Here is a 23,528-nt window from a genome sequence, read left to right on the forward strand (position 1 = left end):
GACATCCAAGCTGGAGTCAGTAGAATTCAATACCAACAGTCACACAGCACAAATTGTATATAGTGTAGCAGTGTGCTACACGCAGCGCTAAAATTGCGACACGGAGTCGGTAACTGCAGTCGAAGGAAAAAAACTTTATTCGAAATCTTCAGCCTCACTTTTAAGCCTCCCTCAACCTGCCCCCCATGGCGCAGAGGCTCCAAAGCTCTGTGCTCGCAAACCCCCGTAGGCTATCTAATTGTGAGTCGGTTCGGATGTGCCAGGAAATGGGTCGCCACAATAGCACATATAAAATAACAGTAAAATACAGTCACATATAGTCCAAAACCCCAAGTCCATGAATGTTGCAGCAATCGAACACAATACAGCTTGTCTTCTGCTGAGTGAACATTAGGGGGACCACAACTCCAGCTTGGCTGCATCACCACAATAGGGCGCACCACCTCTGTCGCCGCTTTCCTGAGCGGCTGCAAACAGGCGACAGCACAGCTTGAGGCCTCGCCCTCGCTACGACTGAGGCCACACAGCTCTCCTGCTGACTGACATCGCCTTACTGACGCTGGCAGTAGTAGGACCTGCAGCAAGTCCAGCTCCCTCATCTTCTCCACCAGCAAGCAACTTGCTGATGGGGTAGACCTGCAGCAATTTAAATTCTTAATGTACAGCAGGATCTTGCAATTGTAAAAGAAAAGCTTAAAAAAGGACAATGGACTTTTTGGTTGACCCCAGAGAGAAGTACAGCACAGAAACAGGCCCTTCAGCCATCTAGTCCATGCCAAGACTATTTAATCTTCCTACTCCAATTGATATGCACCAGGACCAGTGCCCTCCATATCCTTTCTATCTATATGCCTATCCAAACTTCTCTTAAACATTGGAATTGAGCTTGTATGCACCACTTGTGTTGGCAGTTCATTCCACACCCTCATGACCCTCTGAGTGAAGAAGTTTCTTTTTACACTTCTCATCTTTCACCCGTAAATCTCCTTTCAATCTTCTCCGTTCTAATTAATACAGTGCTACCCAATCCAATCTGTCCATATAACTCAGGTCCTCCAAACCCGGCAACATCCTTGTAAATTTTCTCTGCACTCTTTCAGCCTTGCTCACATCTTTCCTGTCGGTAGGTGATCAATACTGCACATGATACTCCAAATTAGGCCTCACCTTCAGCATAACATCCCATCTGCTATACTCAGTACATGGATTTTAACACTTTTAACAGATTATATTCCTGTATTGTCAGATCCCTTTGTTTTACCACACTCCTCAGAGCCCTCCTGTTCCCTGTGTAAGGCCTAACCTAGTTGGTCCTACCGAAGCACAAAACCTCACACTTGTCTGCATTGAATTCCATCTCTGACCCTGCAGAAACTGCTGTGATCGAATGCATCACCACCTTAACGGAAGGTGCTTATAAGACATTGGTGAATTCAAATTTGGTCACATATTTGGAGCTTCAGAGGTTGATGTTGCCTAACAGTGATTCCTTTGCTTGCATCTTCAGAAACAGCTTTATTTCTATCTTTAATATCTCTTTATTTCCCTGTTAAGGTTCTTTTGAAGACCCTGACCCGGAGTTATACGCTGACTATGGCTCTTTATGGAAATGGGTCTCATAACCAGCTGCTTTTTGATATGACCAGGACGCAGCCTGGAAGACTAGTGAGCCTTCAGGGTGCCGGATTTTCGTGGCTCTGGAGACGGGCTAATTTGAGGCCGGTGCTGCCACCTGATGTGTCCTGGAAGTACACAGAAGATCAAACGCAGTGAGCCAGCTGCTGGCTGTGTGCCCAGGGACCCGAGTTCTTTGGGCACAGAGCTTGGAAAAAGCGATGCAATAGACTTTTAACACCATAAATCAGTGAGTTGCTTTGTCTCCCCTCTCGTTGTGAAACGGGGCCACCTATTTTTCCCTTGTTAGGGACAGAGAGAGTCTGTGGTATGTCGAATACTGGGTGAACAAGTAGTCTTTGGTGTACTGCAAGCCTGTGCCATTATTGACGCTTTGAGTGCTGATGTTTTTTGATTGGGGGGTGGGGGGCTTCATTGTTTTGCTGCTGATGATGCATGGGGGGAGTTGGGGGGGGGCTTTGGGGTTCTAACATTTAACTGAAATTCATTCTTTGGGCACTCCTCTGTTTTCGTGGATGTTTGCAAAGAAAAAGAATTTCAGGATATATATTGTATACATTTCTCTGACATTAAATCTACCTATTGTAACCTATCTAAAGAAAAAATATCAACAAGATTGAAAGACTACAGAGAAAATTTACAAGAATGTTAAACACAAGAGATTCTGCAGATACTGCAGGGCAACATTCACAAAATGCTCGAGGAACTCATCAGGGTGGGCAGCATCTATGGGTTGGAATAAACAGTCGACATTTTGGGCCAAGACCCGGTTAATGCCCCACAGAAGTGCTGGAAAGGGGGAAATGTGTCCCCACTTGACAATGTTACCCAGTTTGTGGCAGTCGTGCCAGTAAAGATACCAGCGTACACACCTCCCATCTTTTTGGCACTTTGACAAAGTACCTGAAGAAATTATATACACCAGGTATGTAGTAACTTAAAAGAAACCATATTCCATACTGAGCATTCTGGATCACAACAGCTTTTGGACTGAATACACAGCTTGTGGGGTGGCACAATAGCGTAGTGGTTAGTACAACATCTTACAATGCCAGCAGTCAGCAACCAGCATTCCATTCCCACCACTGTTTGATGGTGCTGGGCCTGTACTCGCTGGGCTTTATAAGAATAAGACAGAATCACATTGAAACCTACCGAATATTAAATAGCTTAGATAGAGTGGGCGTGGTGAGGATATTTCTTATACAGTAGTTGAGGAGTCTAGGACAAGAACACAAGGACATCCCTTTTCATCAGAGATGAGGAATTACTTTAACCAGAGCATGGTAAACCTGTGGAATTCATTTCCACAGACGACTATAGAGACCATGTCATTGGGTACATTTGAAGCAGAAGTTGACAGGTTCTTGATTAGTAATGGTGTCGAAGGTTGCAGAGAGAAGGCAAGAGAATGGGGTTGAGAGACACAATAAATCAGCCATTATGGAATAGCTGAGGCGATTCGACAGGCAGAATGGCTTGCTTTGATGTCTGATTGTAAGGGTTCCCAACCTGGGGTCCACGAACCCCTCGGTTAATGGTAAGCTTCATGGCATATAAATATTGGGAAATCCTGTCTAACAGTCTTAAAAGGAGTATATAAGTTATCCCTGTGACCACTCTAGTTTCTTCCAGATGCCTTGGTTTCCTCCCATTTACAGGTTGGGGTTAGTAGATTGTGGGTATACTGTTGGTACTGGCAGCACAGCAAATTGTGAGCCCTGATGTACATAAAACAAATAAAGCTAAACTTTAATCTTTAAATACCTCTTGGTGCTTTTCTGATTCTCCTGTATCCAAACACCAGCAACTTTCTCAAACAGCTTTTTAAGGTTCTTGGCAGACACTTCTCTTGGAAGACTTCTAATGTAGAGTGTCCTTCGACTTTCTGCAATGCGAAGAAAGTTAAGCTGCAAATGAGTAATCCATTTGAATACCCAACAGTGATGCGTAGTTGAGGAGTATTGATGGCAATAAAATCAAGGACTGTTGGTTAATTGAAACTTCCCAGTCTAAGGGTGGTACAGTACCAGCGACCCAGGTTCGATTCCCGATGCTGCCTGTAAGGAGTTTGCATGTTCTCCCCATGACCGCATGGGTTTCCTCCCAGAGTGCAAAGATATACTGGTTGGTAGGTTAGTTGGTCTTTGTAAATTGTCCTGTGATATTAAATTGGGGGTTGCTGGATGCGCTGCTTGAAGGACTAGAAGGGCCTATTCTGCGTTGTATCTCAGTCAATCAATAAAAAGAGATAGATGGACATTTGTTAGGTCAAGACACCAGGGATTATTGAACAAAGGTTGGAAAATGGAGCACAAGATGCCAAAAACACCACTTGATCTGAAAAACTCTTGGGTTACTCAACAACTAAGGATAAACGATTGGCAAGGACATGACAGATGGAATTTAACATGAACAATTATGAGGTCATCTATTTTGGTAAAAGAAACAGAAAGGTAGAATATTATTTAAACAATACAAGACAAAGATGCTGATGTTCAAGAGGGATCTGGGTATCCTTGGAGATGAACCTGTGAAAATTAATTAACATGTAGGTTGAGGGAGCAATTAAAAGATAGATGGTAAGTTAATCATTCTTGCAAGAGGATTTGAGCGCAAGGCTAAAGTTACCTTTACTGTTGTTATAAAGTGAGATTTTATAAGGCATTGGTCTGACCACATTGAATACTGTGAGCAGTTTGGGACCCCATGTTCTTGGCAGAAAGGATGTGCTGTCATTGGAGAGGGTCCAGAGGTTTATGACAGAGGAAGATCTCATCGAAGACTATGAAATATTGAAAGGCCTAGATAGAGTGGATGTGGAGTCGATATTTCCATTAGAGGGAGAGGGCACAATCTCCCTCTTTAATCTCCAATCTTTACAGAAGGAATTTCTTAAGTCAGGGGACTGTGAATCTGTGGAATTCATTGCCATGCACTCATGGAGGCCAGGTCATTGGGTATATTTTAAGCAGAGGTTGATAGTTTCTTGATTAGACCAGAAGGTACAGCCTCAGAATGGAAGGACATCCCTTTAGAATGGAGATGAGGAATTTCTTTAGCTAGAGGGTGGTGAATTTATGGGATTCAATACCACAGGGAGCTGTGCAGGCCCAGTCAATTGGCATATTTAAAGCAGGGGTTGACAGGTTCTTGATTAGTAAGGTCATCAAAGGCTATGGGGAAAATGGGTTGGGAGGGATAAAATGTCAGCTATGATGGAATGGCAGAGCAGACTAGACAGGCCAGATGGCCTAATTCTGCTCTTATGTCTTATGATCTTGCAGTCTTATGTAGGTCTCTGGTGAGAATGTGTCTGAAGTATCGTGTTGATCTTGTCTCTCCACCCAAGCAAGTATATAGTTATGATGGAAAGAAAGCAATAACGGTTCACAAGATTGATTGTTGGAATGGAAGGCAGAGTCCTCGAGAGGGGAAAGCCGACTGGACATGTACCCTCAGGAGTTTAGGAGAAGTGATCTTATGAAACGTACCAGGTTCTTAGAAGGTTTTTGAGTAGCTGTAAGGATGTTTTCTCTGGATGGAATTTAGCCTGGCCAAATGTGAAGTGTTGCACCTTTAGCAGGTCAAATGTAAAGAAGCAGTGTACTGTTAAGGGCAAGACAGTGCTGCTGAGCAGGGGGACCTCACAGTCCAAGTCTATAACCCCCTGAAAGTCGCTACACAGATTGACAGGGTGATTAAAAAGGCATGTGGCATGTTCGTCTCTATTTGTCGAGGCATTGAATTCAAAAGTCAGGATGTTATGCTGCAGCTTTATAAAACTCTAGAGGCTACACCTGGAGTATTACATACAGTTCTGGTCACACCACTATAGGATGTCGAGGCTTTGGAGAGGGTGCAGAAGAGGTTTACCAAGATTAGAGATTAAGTGCTATAGCGAGAGATTGGACAAACTTGGGACTGTTTTCTCTGGAGCGGTGGAAGCTGAGGGGAGATCGGAAAGAGGTTTGTAAGATTATGAGAGGCATAGATAGAGTAGACAGACAATATCTTTTTCCCAAGGTTTAGTTAGTCATTTGATTATTTATTTAATTGGTTCGACACGATATTGCAGGCTTTTCCTGTGCTGTACTGTTCTATATTCTAAACCAGGGATCAATTTCAAAACGGGGGACAGCCATTTAGTATAGATAAAAGGAAACTCCTTCGTCCCTACACAAGGAGACTGGAGGTATAACTGTTGAACTGTAAGGACAGAGACTGATAGATTTCTGCATGCTAAGGAAATCAAGGAATATGGACTTAATGGAAGACAAAGTATCAGCTTCTTCCCCTGCACCAGCAGATTTCTGAATTGACAGTGAACCCATGAACACTACCTCACTATGTTTTGCTCTCTTTTTGAACTACTTACTTAGCTTTTTTATATATATATACTCAGTAACCACTTTATTGAATATACCTACTCATTAATGCAAATATCTAATCAACCAATCAGGTGGAAGCAACTCATGCATAAAAGAATGCAGACATGGTCAAAAGGTTCAGTTGTTGTTCAGCCCAAACAGCAGAATGGGGAAGAAATGTGATCCAAGCGACTTTAACCAGGGAATATTTGTTGGCGCCAGATGGGTTAGTTTGAGTATCTTAGAAACTGCTAATCTCTGGGTGTTTCACACACAACAGTCTACAGAGAATGGTGCGAAAAACAAAAAATATCCAGCGAGCAGCAGTTCTGTGAGCGAAAAAGCCTTGTTAATGAGAGAGCCTAGTGGTGTGCAGAAGAGCATTTCTGAACGCACACCTCGAACTTTGAAGTGGATGGGCTACATCAGCGGAAGAGGATATACTTAGTGACCACTGAATGTATTTACTATATTTTTTAATTTCAGAGATGATAAACCTGATTCTGATTCTAACTGGACATTCTTCTGCATGAGGCAATAGGGGTACTAGCTGCAGGAGATGGTAAGGATTGATGCTGCTCTGTGATATCTTTACGCTCTTCAAAGTGCTTCTGGAACACATCCAAGCTTATGCAAAGAACACGGCGCCCTATGCCAGGAAGAGACGATGCCCTCAAAGCATTAAAAAAAAAAGTCAAATAACGAGGGGTAATTACCAGCTTCTAGAGCTCCCAGTTTCACCACTTTGTTCAGCTTTACTGCTTCCCCAATGATCGTGCACTCATCAAATTTCAATGCCTTGTCCACATCTTCCTCACAATGCAGTTCAATGCAAGCAGAACATCTGAAAGAAATGTACATGTCAATCAAACAAAGTAAAAAGAATGTGTAACTTTTACAACCTTTAGATTTGTTTACAACTACAGCCACGTAAGAAAAACCCAATAGAATCCATTAAAATAAAAGACCGAACACCCAATGTGCAGAGAGGAAAAAAAAAAATTTGCGCAAACGTTAAAAGAAAGCTTAGAGCATTCAGAACTGAAGTTCACAAAAGCCAGTCCACAGCCAGGTAGATTCAGAAGCCAGTTAGTTGCTGGCCATAGCTTCAGTTCAGTACAGAGACAAGTAAATCTAGCAGGCATGTCCCTCGCCCCCAGCCCCGACATCCTGATCTTTTCAATCTGGCCCCGCGCTTAATTCATCCAAACCTTGGGTCTTTCCTTGCTCTTGGGCCCGGGCTCCACCTTTGTTCCGCAACATAGAAATACCTCAAAGCCCACTCTAGTGATGGCCATCTTAAGTCACAGGCTGTTGGGCCCTTTAAGCTTGCGTCACCAGCCAAACCCCAGCTAATCCATTATCTGAATACCATGCCACGTATCGATATTATTTTATATAATTTAGAGATACAGCTCCGTAAAAGGCCCTTGCAGTCCAATGACCAATTACATCTTTGGAACGTGGGAGGAAACCCACACGATTATGGGAAGGAGGTACAAATTCCATACAGATGCAGGCAGAATTCAACCTGGGTTGCTGAAACTGGAAAGCTTTATGCTTACTGCTATACTACTAGGCTGCTTCTGTCTAGTGATCTATACAAGACATTGGACCAGAATTAGCCAGTGGGGCCATTGTGTAAGCTCCGTCATTTGGTCATTGCTGATCCATTTGCCTCTCAACTCCATTCTCCTGCCTTCTCCTTGTAACCTCTCACGCACTGACCTAGCAACGTCTGCCTTAAATACACCCAGTGACTTGGCCTCCATACCTGTGGCAATGAATTCCAAAGATTTACTACCCTCTGGCTAAAGAAGTTCCTCATCTCCGTCCTAAATGGATGCTGGCCTATTCTGAGGTTATTTCCTCTTGTCCTAGACTCCTCCACTATAGAAAACATCCTCTCCTCATCTACTCTACCTAGGTCTTTCAACATTTGATAGGTTTCAATGAGGTTCCCCCCTCATTCTTCTAAATTCCAGCAAGTACATGCTCAGAGCCATCAAATGATCCTCATAGTCTTCTTTCCTAAATATATTTAGTGACTGGGCCCTCACCGAGTGAAGAAATTTCTCCCCGCTTCAGCCTTAAATGTCTTATCTCTGTACCATGAAACTGTGACTCCCTTGATTGAAAAATCCCATCTGGGGAAACGCCCTTGTCATATCTGTCAGAATTGTGGAATTATATCTGTATCCTGAATTATCTATGAATTTATAACTTTTGTAAACTGTAATGTGACAAAATGGAACCTCTGTGATCCCAGAGTGCTTTGCTGATTTGTTTTTTTTTGTTTGGATGGAGGCTTATAAAGACTCTGTATGTGTGTGTTTTATCAAGATGTGTTTTATGCCTGGGGGGGGGGGGGATGTTTTGAGGAAATCAGGACATGGCTGTCATGAGGGAAGAAGCCTCTAAAGACAAATGGATGCAGGAACTAGAGATGGATGCAGGTAATGGATTAATGCCATTAAAAGTACAACAGTGATTTGTTTAAGCAAGGTTATTTTCCAGATGATAATGTGTGGAGGTAGCTTCCCTTGTAAATAAATAAAATAAGCCTATAATTTTATCCACTCTTAATTTGTTGTAATTTGTCACTCTATATTAGAAGACCTAGCCAAACAGTAAAAATAGAACCTTATATGTTTCAGTTAACTCCACTCTCATTATTCTAACCTTGAATGAACCTGAAACAGTTTTGTATCATTAATCAACTCTGCAGTCTGAAGAATCCTTCAGGTGAACTTTCACTGCGCTCTCTCTAGGGAGAATACGTCAAAACTGCGCCAAATATTGACCAAAGACTTTTATGACAGTTACATGAAACCTCTTGCATAAAGCAATATACCAACCACCTCTTTAACTGCTCTTTAATTGCTTGTTTTCAGTGACTAGTGTTCAAAATACCCAGGTTCCTTTATGCAGCAGCATTTCCCTACCTTTTGCCATTCAAATAATATTTTGTCTTTTTGGTTTTCCAACCAAAGCGAGTAAGTTCACAATCCACTTTCTACTGCATCTGCCGTTTGACTGCCCACTCAATAGAATTGTCCAATTCCTTCAAAGCTCACAATCTCATCCAGTTTTAGGCAATAAGACATAGGAGCAGAATTAGGTCACCAAGTATGCTCCAGCATTTCATCATGGCTAATCCATTTCCCTCTCAACCTCTTTCGGCTGTCTTCGCCCTGACTTATCAAGCATCCATCAACCTCTGCCTTAAATATACCCAATGACCTGGCCCCACTGCCACCAGTGGCAACAGATTCACCACCCCTGACCATTTCATCACGGCTGATCCATTTTCCTCCTTAGCCCCAATCTCCTGTCTTCTTCCCATAACCCTTCATGCCTTTACTAATCAAGAATCTAACAACCTCTGCCTTAATGACTTGGCATCCACAGCCACCTACGGTAACACATTCCACAGATTCACCACTCCCTGGCTAAAGAAATTCCTCTTCATCTACATTCTAAACGTGTGTCCCTCTATTCTGAGGTTGTGCCCTCTGGTTCTAGACTCCCCCACTATAGTAAATATCCTCTCCTCATCCACTCTATCTAGGCCTTTCATCATTTGATAGGTTTCAATGAGATCCATTCTTCTAAATTCTAGCAAGTACAGGCCCAGAGCCATCAAATGCTCCTCGTATATGAAGCCTTTTATTCCCGGAATCATCCTTGTGAAAGTCCTCTGAACTCTCTCCAACGTCAGCACATCCTCTCTTAAATAAGGGGCACAAACCTGCTCAGAATGCTACAGGTGAGGCCTCACCAATGCCTTATAAAGCCTCAGCATTACATCCTTTTGTGTTTTTTACAGACTCAGCAATATTATATTGTGTTCCCCCATTCAAATCATTGCTATATACACTCGGTGGCCACTTTATTGAGTATGGGTGTGAAATCGAGTGTGGTCTTCTGCTGTTCAAGGTTCAATGTATTGTGTATTTCAGAGACGATCTTCTGCACAGTATTGTTGCAATGTGTGGCTATTTGAATTACTGTCATCTTCCTCTCAGCTTGAACCAGTCTGGCCAGTCTCCTCTGAACTCTATTGACAAAGCGACTTTGCCTAAAGTACTGCCACTCGCAGCATGTTTTTTTTTGTTTTTTGCACCATTCTCTATTATCTCTAGAGACTGCTATATGTGAAAATCCCAGGAGATCAGTTTCTGAGATACTCAAACCTCTCTGTCTGGCACCAACAATAATTCCATGGTCAAAGTCACTTAGATCACATTTCTTCTCTTTTCTGATGCTTGGCCTGAAGAACATCTGAACCTCTTGGCCATGTCTGCATGTTTTTATGCAGTGAGTTGCTACCACGTGAGTAGCTGATTAGATAACTGAATTAACAAGCAGGTATACCTAATAACGTGGCCACTGAGGGTAGTCCCTCCCAAGCACTGATCCTTGTCATCTGCTACTCTAAGTCCCACAATCCCACTGATTGTGAGCTCAGATTGTCTGTCAATGAATTCTTCAACTCAGTCAAGTTGTGAATACTCCGGGGAGAGCTAGGCAACAGATTTCCTTAAGTGGTCAAAACTACATTGTTTTTACTTTTTTCTTCATCTTAAATACAAATGCAAACTATCCTTATGGGACAGTTGATAAATTCTCTGCTCATTATATGCAGATATACATTCATAAAAATTCATAAAATTTGAGTGTCAGTGTGAAGGTCAACATTTGTTATCCTTAGTTCTGCCTATTCTGGGCCCAACATATTGGGTGATGCAATTATGAAGGTACATCAGTGGCTACACTTCATCAGGAGTTTGAGGAGATTTCAATTATCACCTAAGACTGCAGCAAATTTTTACACATGTACCACAGAGAGCATTCTAACTGGTTGCATTGCCGTCTGGTATGGAGGGGCCACTGCACAGAATTGCAAAAAGCTGCAGCAAGCTGTAAACTCAGTCAGCTCCAAGATGGGTACCAGCCTCCCCGGCATCCAGTACACCTTCAACGAGTGATGCCTCAAAATGGCAACATCCATCATTAAGGACCCCCATCACCAGGGACTTGCCTTATTCTCATTGTTACCATCAGGAAGGAGGTACAGAAACCTGAAGGCACACACTGGGTGATTCAGCAACAGCTTCTTCCCCTCTACCATCCTATTTCTGAATGGACAATGAACCCATGAACACTACCTCACTATTTTTTTTTGCACAACTTATTTTAACTATTATATATTACTGTAATTCATTTATTATTATGTATTGCATTGTACTGCTGCACCCCAAACCGATTATATTAAACCTGATTCAGATTTTCATTTCTCTTCTCCCAAATAAGGGTAGGGCTCTGATATTTAAAGTTCAAAGTCAATTTGCTATTAAAGTATGTATATATCACCATCTACTACCCAGAGATGCACTTTTGCAAGCATTCACAGCAGAACAAAGAAATACAATAGAATCAATGAAAAACTACAAAGACGGACGAAGAACCATTGTGCAAAAGGCAAACTGCACAAGTACAAAAAAAAAGTAATATTAAATAAATGATACTGAGATGAATTGTAGAGTCCTTTGCCTTTCCTTGAATCAGGCCATTTCTGTAGGTCAGACACTGGGCTTAGGCTATTTCATTTACAGACAGAGACTATTCTTTTTACAAGCCTGTGTTGATTCTTCCGCCTTATCAAAGAGCATCCCACAAGTAACTTATTTCAAAATGATCTCTGATTTATCGGGTTATCAGTCAGTCCTTCAATCCAGGACGGCCTCCACTTCTTCCACCAGCTGGCAAGAACTGGGACATTTGTTTTGTCTACTTGTCCACTGTCCTTGACTGGTTTTAATCAGCTGGTCTGCAGATTTTAAAAATTTCTTCAGCTCAACAGTTGCTTTTGGCTTCTTAGGCAATTTCATGAAATCAGAATCAGATACAGTTGGCTACTTGGCCCATTGAGTCAATACGATCTCCAATAAAATGTTCTAGTCAGTCCCAATTCCTTGCTTGTTATAATTATTTTCTCTCATGTCTACCCAATTCCCTTTCACCCCCCACATCACTACCACACCGTCTAAATAAAAGCTTTCATCTGCCTGTTCCATTTGCTCTCCACTTTTATCCTGTGGTTCCTAGGTTTCAAATGAGCTAGGAACTAATTTACTTTGCAGAACCAGAGCCTCACTGATAGGGATAGATGTCTCCACCATCGAGGACATCTTCAAAAGGTCATTCCTCAAAAAGGCAGCATCCATCATTAAGGGCCCCCATTACCCGGGACGTGCTCTCTTCTTGTTGCTCCCATCCAAAGTGAGGTACAGCAGCTGGAAGGCACTCAGGCAACGTTTCTTCCCCTCCGCCATCAGATTTCTGAATAGACAATCAACTTATGAACACTACCTCACTATTTTCCTTTCTTTTTGTACTATTTATTGAATTTGATTTTTAATATATACTTCATATTATAATTTGTAGTACACCTTCATGTATAGCACTTTACTACTACCACAAAGCAACAACTTTCAAAACGTACAATACTGTGCAAAAGTCTAAGGCACATATATATATAGCTAGATTGCCTAAGACTTTGGCACAGCATGGTAGTAATTTTATGTATTACACTGTACTGCTGCCGCGACCAGAAAAAAAAAACCATGACATATGTGAGCAATGATAAACCTGATTCTGATCTGGGTCTCTACTGTGGACTGAGAGTGGGTAGGGGGCAGGGAGAGGGAAATCCTGTTTGGCGAAAAAGGGAATGGAGACGGGAAGGAGCGAGAAACACCAGAGAGACATTCTGTAATGATCAATAAACCAATTGCTTGGAATCAAATGATCTCGCTGGTGTCTTGGGGCTGGGTGTGTATGCACCCACATCCCCCACCCCTGCTCCTTTGCCAGCTGTCCTACACCCCTCCTGCAGCACTCCATCCTCACTACTCCCAACATCCTTTGCTCCTGCCAGATCTACAAACTCAATCTCCACTCCTCATACAGTACTGTGCTAAAGTCTTGGGCATCCTAGCTATATATTTGTGCCTAAGACTTCTAAATATTACTGTATAATCAGTGATAATAAGCCTGATTCTGTTTCTAATTCTGAAGGATAGCAATTATCCCACATTTCCTACTGCCCTTTAACAGAGGACATTCAAGAATGTGGGCCTGGAATCATACATAGAACATAAAGTATAACAAGTAGTCCGATGAAGGGGGAACAAGTGAACCAGAAGTGGTTTCAATGACAAATCGGTAGTTTTGAAGTCACTTAGATTATTGTGATTTAAAATTTTACAGCTGTCACGGTGGGACCTGTATTTGGATTAACAGTCCACCACCAGAGCACCTTAATTATTTACCCTCCTTCTATTTGTCGTGACCTTGCAGATCTTCATCTAATCCCGTTCCCAAACTTTGTTCAATGGTGATGAACCAGCTCCTCTGGCTGAACATTGACCAAAAGTTCCTTATACCTGGAAGCAGTGCAGCACATCGACTTTGCCTTCACAACCACCTGTGGCAACAAATTCCACAGGTTCGCCACTGTCTGGCTGAGGAAATTCCTCCTCATCTCCATTCTAAAAGTTGGTCCCTCTATTCTGAGAATGTCTCCTCTGGTCCTAGGCTCCCCCACCAGAGGAAACATCCTCTCTATATCCACTCTATCAAGACCTTTCAACATTCTGAAGATGTTTGAAAGGATGTGTGTTTTGAATGATGTAGAGACTTCTAGTTCCTTCCCTAACGGGACACTGATTTCAATGTGCTACGTGGGAGTGAAGAGTAAAATTCATCTTGAAGCAGGTTGGCACAATGTAGTGGGCTGAAGGGCCAGTACTCTGCTGTAATGTTCTATGTTCTACACCAAAAACTTTGAAAAACTTCTAAAGATGTGTAGTGGAGATCATAGCCTGGTATGGAAACACCAATGCCTTTGAATGGAAATCCTACAAAACGTAGGATATCCATCACCAAAGATCCTCACCACCCAGACCATGCTCTTTTCTTGCTGCTGCCATCGGGTAGAAGATACAAGAGCATCAGGACTCACACCACCAAGTTCAAGAATAGTTACTACCCCTCAACTATCAGGCTTTTAACCAAAGGGGATAACTGCACTCACTTGCCCATCCATTGAGATGTTCCCACAACCAATGATGTCATTTTAAAGACTCTATCTCATGTTCTTGTTATTTATTGCTATTCATTTATGTTTGCATTTGCACAGTTTGTCTTTCTGCACTCTGGTTGATCTTTCATTAATGCGATTATAGTTACTGTTCTATAGATTTGCTGAGTCTGCCCAGAGGAAAATGAATCTCAGGGTTGTATGTGGTGACATACATATGCTCTGATAAAAAAATTTACTTTGAACTTTGATCTTTTAACTGCGGGTTTCATCATTAGTGGTATTTAATTTGCTAGCTGCGGAAAGATCTAAATCGGCTGAAATACACCACAAGTAGATTAAATGGTGTCATAACACTGGATTTGAGCCTAATACGTGTTCTCCAATACTAATTTGAGGCGATGTGTGAGTGTTAATTATTAAGAAGTTTAAGAATGCAAGGCAGACAGCACGGTAGCTAATGTTCCTGCAGCGCCAGCGACCTGGGTTCAATTCTCAGAGCGGTTTGTAAGGAGTGTGAACATTTCCCCTATGACTGTGTGGGATCCTTCTGGGTGCTCCGATTTCCTCCCACGTTCCAAATGTTAGTAGGGTGATTGGTCATATGGAGCAGAAGGGCCCGTTACGGTGCTGTATCATTCTAAAAATCAATAAATACATTTACTATAATCTATTGATGCTGTGCCTGGTTTGAGACTTCTGTAATCTACTCTAGAAGAGCAGAGCACAGTTCAGACCCTTTGGCCCACAGTGTTGTGCTGATCTTTTAATCTATTCCAATCCAATCCTTCTCTCCCACACAGGCCTCAATTTTTATTTCATCCATATGCCTAGTGCATCCACTTCCACCACAACACTCAGCACCACGTCTCAGGGAACATCATTCTCCATTCAAAAAACATACCTCCGACATCCCCCCCCACTACACCTTCCTACAGCTATATTCAAATCAAATTAACTTTAATTTTCATTCAACCGTACATGGATACAGCCGAACGAAACAGCATTCCTCTGGGGCCAAGATGCAAAACACACACAGCTCATTCAAAATAGCAAGCCAAAAAAGACATAGTCCCACAAAAAAATAACATATATATAGTCCAAGACCCTGAGTGACAGGTCCTGCAAATTGATAGTCCTTACCTGGACAGCAGCAGCAGGCAAGCCCACGGCTAGGGGCCTAGTCCTCATTACAACTGGGGCTATGCAGCTCCCATGCCTTCTGTCTTGCCACCAAATAAGGGCCAGTGGCAAATTACACTACCCAAAAATCTTCCCCCACCCCACACACATCTGCACTTGTCTTGGGAAAAAGTTGCTGGCTGTCCACCTATCCACATCTCCTATCATCCTACAAACCTTCATCATTCACACTGCCTCCACCATTCGCCACTCCAAAGAGAAAACCCCAGCCTGTTCCAACCCTCCCCACAAGAAATGCCCACCAATCCAAGCAAACCAACTTCACTCATACAGACAATGCCTGCATGTTGGTGGTGCTGGGGCAATGTGGAAAGTGGTGAGCAATGGGTTCTGTTGAATACTGAAAGAGCTTTGCTGTTCCTAAACCATGATCTGATAACACTCAATGCTGGCAGTAGATTGGAGGAAAGCATTTTATTCCTGACAACTACTAAGTAGGCAGTACTTCAATGACTAGCACCCTTGTGTTGAAGTTTGGGAGTGAGCTCCAATCAAGTAAATACTTATCTTCTCATGCTCCCACCAGATTTACGAACTCAGTCTCTGATCCAGATTGAAAAGTACAGTGCTGTGCAAAAACCTTGGTCACCCTAGCTATATAAATATTCACAGTACTGTAGATCATTCTCTTTACACTTGTGTACTGAAGAATGACAATAACTAATCCTAAATCTTGAAATCTATGCTGGTTCCAAGAACAATCCCATCCTCCACATCTCTCCCTGGCAGAAGTACACTCAGTGGCTAATTTATTAGGTACACCTACTCATTAATGCAAATATCTAATCAGCCAATCGTGTGACAGCAACTCAATGTATAAAGGCATGCGAACATGGACAAAAGGTTCAATTGTTAAGACCAAACATCAGAATCTAAGTGACTTTGACTGTGGGCTGATTTTTGGTGCCAGACAGGGTGGTTGGAGTGTCTCAGAAACAGCTGATCTCCTGGGACGTTCATGCACAACAATCCCTAAAGCTTATAGAGATTGGTGCGCGAAGCACAAAGCTTCCTGTGAGTGGCAGTTCTGTGGACGAAAATGCCTTGTTAATGAGAGAGGCTAGGGAAGAATGGGCAGACTGCTTCAACCTGACAGGAAGGTGACAGTTACTCAAATATCCAGGTGTTACCACAGTGGCGTGCAGAACAGCATCGCTGAATGTACTACATGTCGAACCTCAAAGTGGATAGGCAGCAGAAGACTACGCCAAAAACTCCACTGAGTGAAGTGGCATCTGAGTGTATTTTCGGTAACACTGCACTGTAATTTTGCCCTTCCAGTGGGAAACAAAATGGATCCCTCATTTTTTTTTTACATTGATATAATCCAATTTTAGCACACTATTCAGAAGAGCTGTGGGGTTAACACTGTTCTTAGCCACTGTTCAACATCACTATAAAAGAAGCAATTGTTTATGATCAAGTATTGTCTATGGGTATGCAAATCTCGAGAAAATCTGTAGATGCTGGAAATCCAGAGCAATGCACATAAAATACCAGGGGGACTCAGCAGATCGGGCAGCATCTATGGAAAAGAGTAAACAGTTGACGTTTTGGGCCAAGACCCTTCACCAGGACTGGAAAGGAAGAGAAGTCAGAGTAAAAATTTTGAGGTGGGGGGAAAGAAGTACAAGGTGGTAGGTGATAGGTGAAACCGGGAGAGGGGGAGGAAGCAAAGAGCTGGGAAGTTGATTGGTGAAAGAGATAAAGGGCTGGAGAAGGGGGCAGAAGAACAGGAGAGGACAGAAAACTATGGAAGAAAGGGAATTGGGGAATTGTAAAGGGGCGGGGGGGTAATCGAGAAGGTCCATTACCAGAAGTTGGAGAAATCGATGTTCATACCATCAGGCTGGAGGTTACACAGATGGAATATAAGGTGTTGCTCCTCCAACCTGAGTACTGTCTCATCTTGGCAGGACAGGAGGCCACAGACTGACATGTTGGAATGGGAATGGGAAGTAGAATTGCAATAGGTGGCCACCGGGAGATCCCACTTTGAACAGACTTCATTCACCATAACCATTTTGGCACAGAATGCAGTATTTATTAACCAATTTGCAAATCTCACCTACAGAAAAAGCAGTTAAAATGCTTGTGGGGGGAAAAAAATCACTTAGATTTAAATGTTAAACCACTTTATTTGGTAGCAACCCCAGCACTCACCTGGAAGGATGGAGTACAATCTCTTTGTAGCTAATAGACTTTTCCTTTAGAAAATTGCCAATAGATGCCTTTATCTTAGAATGTTTCTGCTGGAATCCAATGTTCTGCAGGTAAAGGCACCAGGAAGCTGCCGAAAGAACGAAACATGTTTAGTGCCAGTCCACTGTGAATTGCCCCAACAAAGTAGTTTCACCAAGCCTTTCTTACATGTATTCAAACAGTGATAGGATTAGTTTCAAGACTCAAAGAAATCCAAGCCCATTTTAAATTTAAACTTCAAAGCTTCCACCTTATTAGATATGCTCTAAGGAGGGAGTTCAACCTGAATAATGTGAGAACTCTGTCTTTGTATCTGAACAACAAATGAACCTCTTGACCGTGTCTGCATGCTCCTATGCATTGAGTTGCTCCCACATGATTGGCTGATTAGATATGCATATTAACTAGCAGGTGTGCAGGTGTACCTAATAAAGTGACAACTGATTGTAGATTTTTTTGAAGTAATATTCGAAACAGAATTAAACACCTTAAAGAAAAGAAACAATAATAACAGGAGGGCAGAAAAATAGTGGGATCAGTTGGATAGTTGCATGAAAGGAGCTGGCAGAAAAATGATGAGCTGAACAGCTTTTTTTGTGCCATGAACCCATGCAGGGCACTGGAAAATGTGCTTAGAAATTCACAGTTCACAATTATTTCAGCAAGTAGTACTGTCACTTGATAATTCAGTAGAGGCTATGATGGAACTGGGTGTAAAAGAAAATCACAAGATTGAGAGGACATTTAGCACAATGCTTTATAGCGGCAGCTGTAAGATAGGGGTCATTTCCCGCTGGTATCTATAAGGAGTTTGCACGTGCTCCCTGTGGCTGCAAGGGTTTTTTCCGGGTGCTCCACTTTCCTCTCATAGGATGAGTTAGGGTTAGTTTCTTTTCACCCCTTCCTCTGTTCCCCACTCTGACCTTTCACTTCTCCTCACCTGCCTGTTACTTCCCTCTGGGTCTCCTCCTCCTTCCCTTTCTCATCTGCTTTCCTCTCCTGTCAGATTCTTTCTTCTCCAGCCCTTGATCTTTCCCACCCACCGGGCTTCACCCAACACTTTCTGGCCAGCTTCTTTCCCCTAACCCCATCTCTTTGCTCTGGCATCTTCTCCCTTCCCTTCAGGTCCTTGGGGCGGGGTGGCCTGATCTGCTTAGTACCTCCAGCATTTTGAATATATTGCTTTGGATTTCGATTATCTGCAGACTTCCTCGTGTTTAGGGTTAGTAAGTTGTGGACGTGGTAGGCTGGTGATAATTGCGACTGCTCCCAGTACATCCCTTGCACATTTCACTGCATGTTTTGATGTACACGTGGCAAGTAAAACCAATCTTAATCTGGAGGGAGAGGAGAGCCTGATGACTGGCATCAATGGGCAAGACATGGAATTGGAATCAGAACCATGAGTTGGTGTCAAACTGGCTTTAAGATTTAGAACCTGGGGTTCAGAGTAGGTGTGGATCTAGAGTGGAGATGAATCAATGTGAAGCATCAACCCAAGAGAAGGGTCATTGTAGTGAGGCTGGTGTAAGCAGGCTCAGAGGATGCGAGTGTGAAAAGTGAGAATGGGGCCTGTTAATGGAGAGGTAGTGGTGGTGGGCAGGGGCTGTTGTTGTGTGTTGGGTTGGAATGTTCACCTACCTATACACAAGGAAAACTGGTGTACCTATATTGTAATGATCCCAACGCCAGTCTGTAAACTACAGAGGGTGATATCCTTTAAGCTGTGCAGCTGCAGATCAGACAGCACCATGTAAACCTTATTGCCCTGACTATGGGCAATGGCAGAGCATTGGAGAACGGCGCGCTTATATTCCTCTGGAAATGCTCTAATGGCGCGTTGCTCAAGAAATTATGCCATTAGGGTGTGAGCCTGATGGTGAAAACTCATCTCTGGTGCAAAAATTATTTGTAGCTAGGCTCCCAAATTCATGGTACAACATTTGGACCAGGGGCCCAGCCTCAGAAGAAAAGGACAACCCTTTAGAAGAGATTAGGAAGAACTTCTTTAGCCAGAAGGTGGTGAATCTGTGAAATTCACTGCCACAGACAGTTGTTGAGGCCAAGTCATAGGGTATATTTAAAGCAGGGGTTGATAGGTTCTTTAATTAGTCAAGGCGTCAAAGGTTATGAGGAGAAGGCAGAATAGGATTGAGAGGGATAATAAATCAGCAAATATTAAATGGCCTAATTCTGTTCCCATTTCTTATGCTTAATGATTGTAATCACATTGCATTCTTGAAACAACAGGTTTTCATTTACATCACCTTAAACAAAAGAAATACTTCTTGTCTAAATTTCTAAGCCTTTTTCAAATTTTATTTTGCATACCTACCTACCCACCTTCTCCCTCACCTAATGTAGAAGTCACTTGAAAACACACCAAAACCACTGAGACTAGGTACGAGGGGGTGAAGGGGGTTTGACGCTGTACGATGCACTATCTACAATAATGAAGTTCTCAGTCAAAGAAAGCATGTTTGATCCCTTATTAAGAAACCAAAGATGAGCAATCTTGCAACGATAAGAAAAAAACTACTGAAACGAAACCAGCAATATAATGAAGTAAGCGGTCTTAAAGGTTCTTAAGCATTTGTGATCTTAACATATTTAAGTGGTCAACAAAGAAATATCATTCTGGCTGCCTCCTGGTTCTACCTAGACTAAACTGACTCAAGACAAAGCATAAATACATACCTAAATTCACTTCTACCACATCCCAACCCACGTAACAGATTACCCCATAATAAACACACAACACAAAATATAGATAGAAAGTCGATATCATGGCTCCTACACCTAACTTCACCTATCACCTGCCAGCTTGTACTCCTTTACCTTCCCAACCTCTATTCTGGCTTCTTCTTCCCTCTTTCCAGTCCTGATGAGGGGTCTCGGCCCGAAACGCTATCTGTTTATTCATTTCCATAGATGCTGCCTGAGTTCCTTCAGCATTTTGTGACTCTAAAAATTAACTCACTTTGTTATTAAATTTTGTTCAAATGAGCTAAATTTATTCCTTTCCCTCCTGATTTAAAATTGCAAAAGCCACAAAAAAAATTTCGCCTTCAGACTAGAAGCAGAGACAACACTGTTAATGTTCTCTTATGTAATGCTCTGAAAGGTTTCACTGCTAATGTAATGACCTCTGTGTAATGTTTCACTGCTAAGGTAATGGTTTCTCTTTAACAGCAATGTTTGGGTTATGACTAAAGATAACAGAGGCTTTAGAATGTATGTTAGCCAATGAGAGGCATGTTGTTCTTTCTTGTGGGTTTGGGAGCAGTGATTGCACAGTCTTTTGTCGGGGAGAGATGAAGAGAGAAGATGTGAGCGGAAAGAGTTGGTAGATTGCCGGACGGAGTGGACTCGGAACGAGGGTCTGAAGGTCAGCGATGCCCAGAGGAGGTCGACAAGAATCGATGGGACAAAATCGTGAGCTCCAACGTGCACATTAGACTGTTCATTAAAACCATTTTTCTTTTTATTTTCTTTACTAACCCTATAGTCAGATTAAGATTTATAAAGTTCACTTGTTTAATTGCATATGGTGTACCGTCTGATATTTTGCGGTTCGGATTTGTAACCGGGCAACACATTATGCAGCATCCACACCAATGAGATTTCTCAGTTTGGCTGGGCCAGAGGTTGTCTTCTCCTAGACAAACACGTGCTGGCTGAACCCAAGGGTTATACTTAGATCACTTTTCTCCACCATTCTCAGAAGAGTCACTGAGGGGATGTGAATTTGGATGGAAAAAAGTTTACATCTTCATCTTCACTAACCTCTAACTGGAAATTATCATTTCCATTGATGATGAATGTAGACAACAAACCACAGTAGTATCAGCAGTACTTGTAATTTTGTCACCAACAGAAATCACAGATTTTTTCATATCACATTACAGTTGCTACAAATATCTCAAAATACTCTTAATGCATGCTCATCATGACTTCAAAATTATGGTAGTTATTAGACCCACTGCTAGGTCGAACGCGATCGCAGTCTTCCTGTCGCTCTTGGGCAGCCCTGCGTTTGGCTGTCCAACATGACACACGTGTGGCTTTGTCAAAGACTGCCCCACAGTTTAATGTTCTTATTCAAGCCAAGCAACAACAGCATTCACACTGATCTGTCTTAAAAATAAATTTAATTTTAAACTTGACTATATTTTAAATGTACAGTTGTGTTATTTAATGTTAAGAAGCACATATATTACTATAATCACATACATAAATATTTAGATAGCTGTATTTCAATGTAATTGGTTTCTTTTGTAATTGTATGTATTTTATTTTATATTCCTCTACATCAGGATCCCTGATCCTATATAATGGTCAACTAACTTGGCCTGGACAATAATTATCACCTAATCGGATTTTAATGAACCAATCACGGATTACATAATCGATAACCAATAGAAATGGCACAAACACACACGCGCGGACTAATCGCAGGACATACAAAAGATGAACAATTACCAACACGTCATTTGAAGTTGCACTGGTGATGTTGCCTAGCTGGGTAATGAAACGTTTGCAAGCTAACAAGCCAGCTCGGTGAGCTACTCAACAACATCCCAATCCCGAGCTACAAATCTTTTTCAACATCTTAAAGGAATACAATAGAATCAACGAAAAACTACACACAAAGACTGACAAACCAACCAATGTGCAAAACGACAAACCGTGTAAATAAAAGATAAAAACTGTAGATAAGTAAGTAAATAATAGTGAGAGCATGAGTTGCAGAGTCCTTGAAAATGAGCCCATAAGTTGTGAAATCAGTTCAGCATCGAGGTGAGTGAGCAAGCAAAGGGATGATGACACAGTGGCTCTCCTGCCTGCAGCAAGCCAGGTTCGAGATACTGGCTGAGCAGAGTCTACACATTTCCCCTGAGAATGTGTGGCTTCCTCTGGGTGCTCCAGTTAGTTGTGCTGATTGGTAGTTAATTATCTCTCATGTAGCTGACTGGTCAGAGAATCAGGATGGAGTTACTGAGCAGGTGAGAGAGAAAACGTCACTAGGAAAGAAGTGGGGGAATGGGATTGATTCAAGTTTGCACGCACTCTCAACAGGCTGAATATCCTCATTACATTTCTCATGATATTGACGACAAGAAATTGGGAGTACGTGTTATAATTTTATTTTATTTAGAGATCCAGCAGGGTAACAGGCACTTCTAGCCAATGAGACCATGCCACTGAATTACACCCACGTGATCAATTAACCTATTAATTTGCAGATCTTTGGAATGTGGGAGGAAACTGGAGCAACCGCTGGAAACCCAAATGGTCGCAGCGAGAACGTATAAACTCCTCACAGAGGGCGGCAGGAAATGAACCTAGGTCACCAGTGCTGCAATAGTGTTAGGCTAACTGTAATACTATCAATTACGTATACCAAATACGTATTTCCAAGCTGTGTGATACTATATTCGCCGGGGTCACATCAGCCTCATCAGACTGCCTTGCAATCGGATTGCAATGTCTCTCCCACTATTGGTGGACGCTCCCCTCCTACCACGGCCACATTCTGAATGCTCCTCTTCTGTTCACCGGCCTACTCTGCTAATTAATGACCACGGTCAGCAGATAAGGAAACAAGCTTTCTCAAAGTGCCATTCATATACTGCTTGCAATCACATTGAGAACAGATTGGAAAAAGATGCACATATTGCAAGAAAAAAAAACATACAGGAAAACCTGGAAGTTCACAAACAGAAGTGACTTGGAACACAGGAGCAACTTGTACACCAAATTTTTATGGAACTTGAATCTGAATTTTCCAGCTGCCTTGATGGAATTTGACACATGTCACAGAAACATAATCACTAACTTGTTTTCATTAACCCATCTGACAGGATGACTGATCCTCATAGCAACCCTGGTCTTACCCTACTGTATATATTGCCGACTTGTTGGATACGGAGGAGCTACACCTTCTATTCTGTCTGTGTAGCCTCCAACCTGACTACATGAATATCTATTTCTCCTTCCGGTAATTTTCC

The 23,528-nt window shown here is 42.3% G+C and overlaps 1 protein-coding gene across 8 annotated transcripts in view; it reads right to left on the minus strand.

Annotated features, from left to right (window-relative positions):
* LOC132396942 (nucleolar protein dao-5-like) overlaps positions 1-23,528 on the minus strand; it is a 130,210-nt gene that overhangs the window by 12,656 nt on the left and 94,026 nt on the right. For all 8 annotated transcript variants that reach the window (XM_059975075.1, XM_059975080.1, XM_059975079.1 and 5 more), the window contains 3 exons: positions 17,479-17,605; positions 6,722-6,849; positions 3,403-3,523 (listed from right to left, as the gene is read on the minus strand). In XM_059975075.1, coding sequence (XP_059831058.1) covers positions 3,403-3,523; positions 6,722-6,849; positions 17,479-17,605 — 376 coding nt within the window. The remainder of the gene's footprint in view (positions 1-3,402; positions 3,524-6,721; positions 6,850-17,478; positions 17,606-23,528) is intronic.

The sequence above is a fragment of the Hypanus sabinus genome, chromosome 7, assembly GCF_030144855.1.
Source record: "Hypanus sabinus isolate sHypSab1 chromosome 7, sHypSab1.hap1, whole genome shotgun sequence".
In the NCBI taxonomy this organism is placed as follows: domain Eukaryota; kingdom Metazoa; phylum Chordata; class Chondrichthyes; order Myliobatiformes; family Dasyatidae; genus Hypanus; species Hypanus sabinus.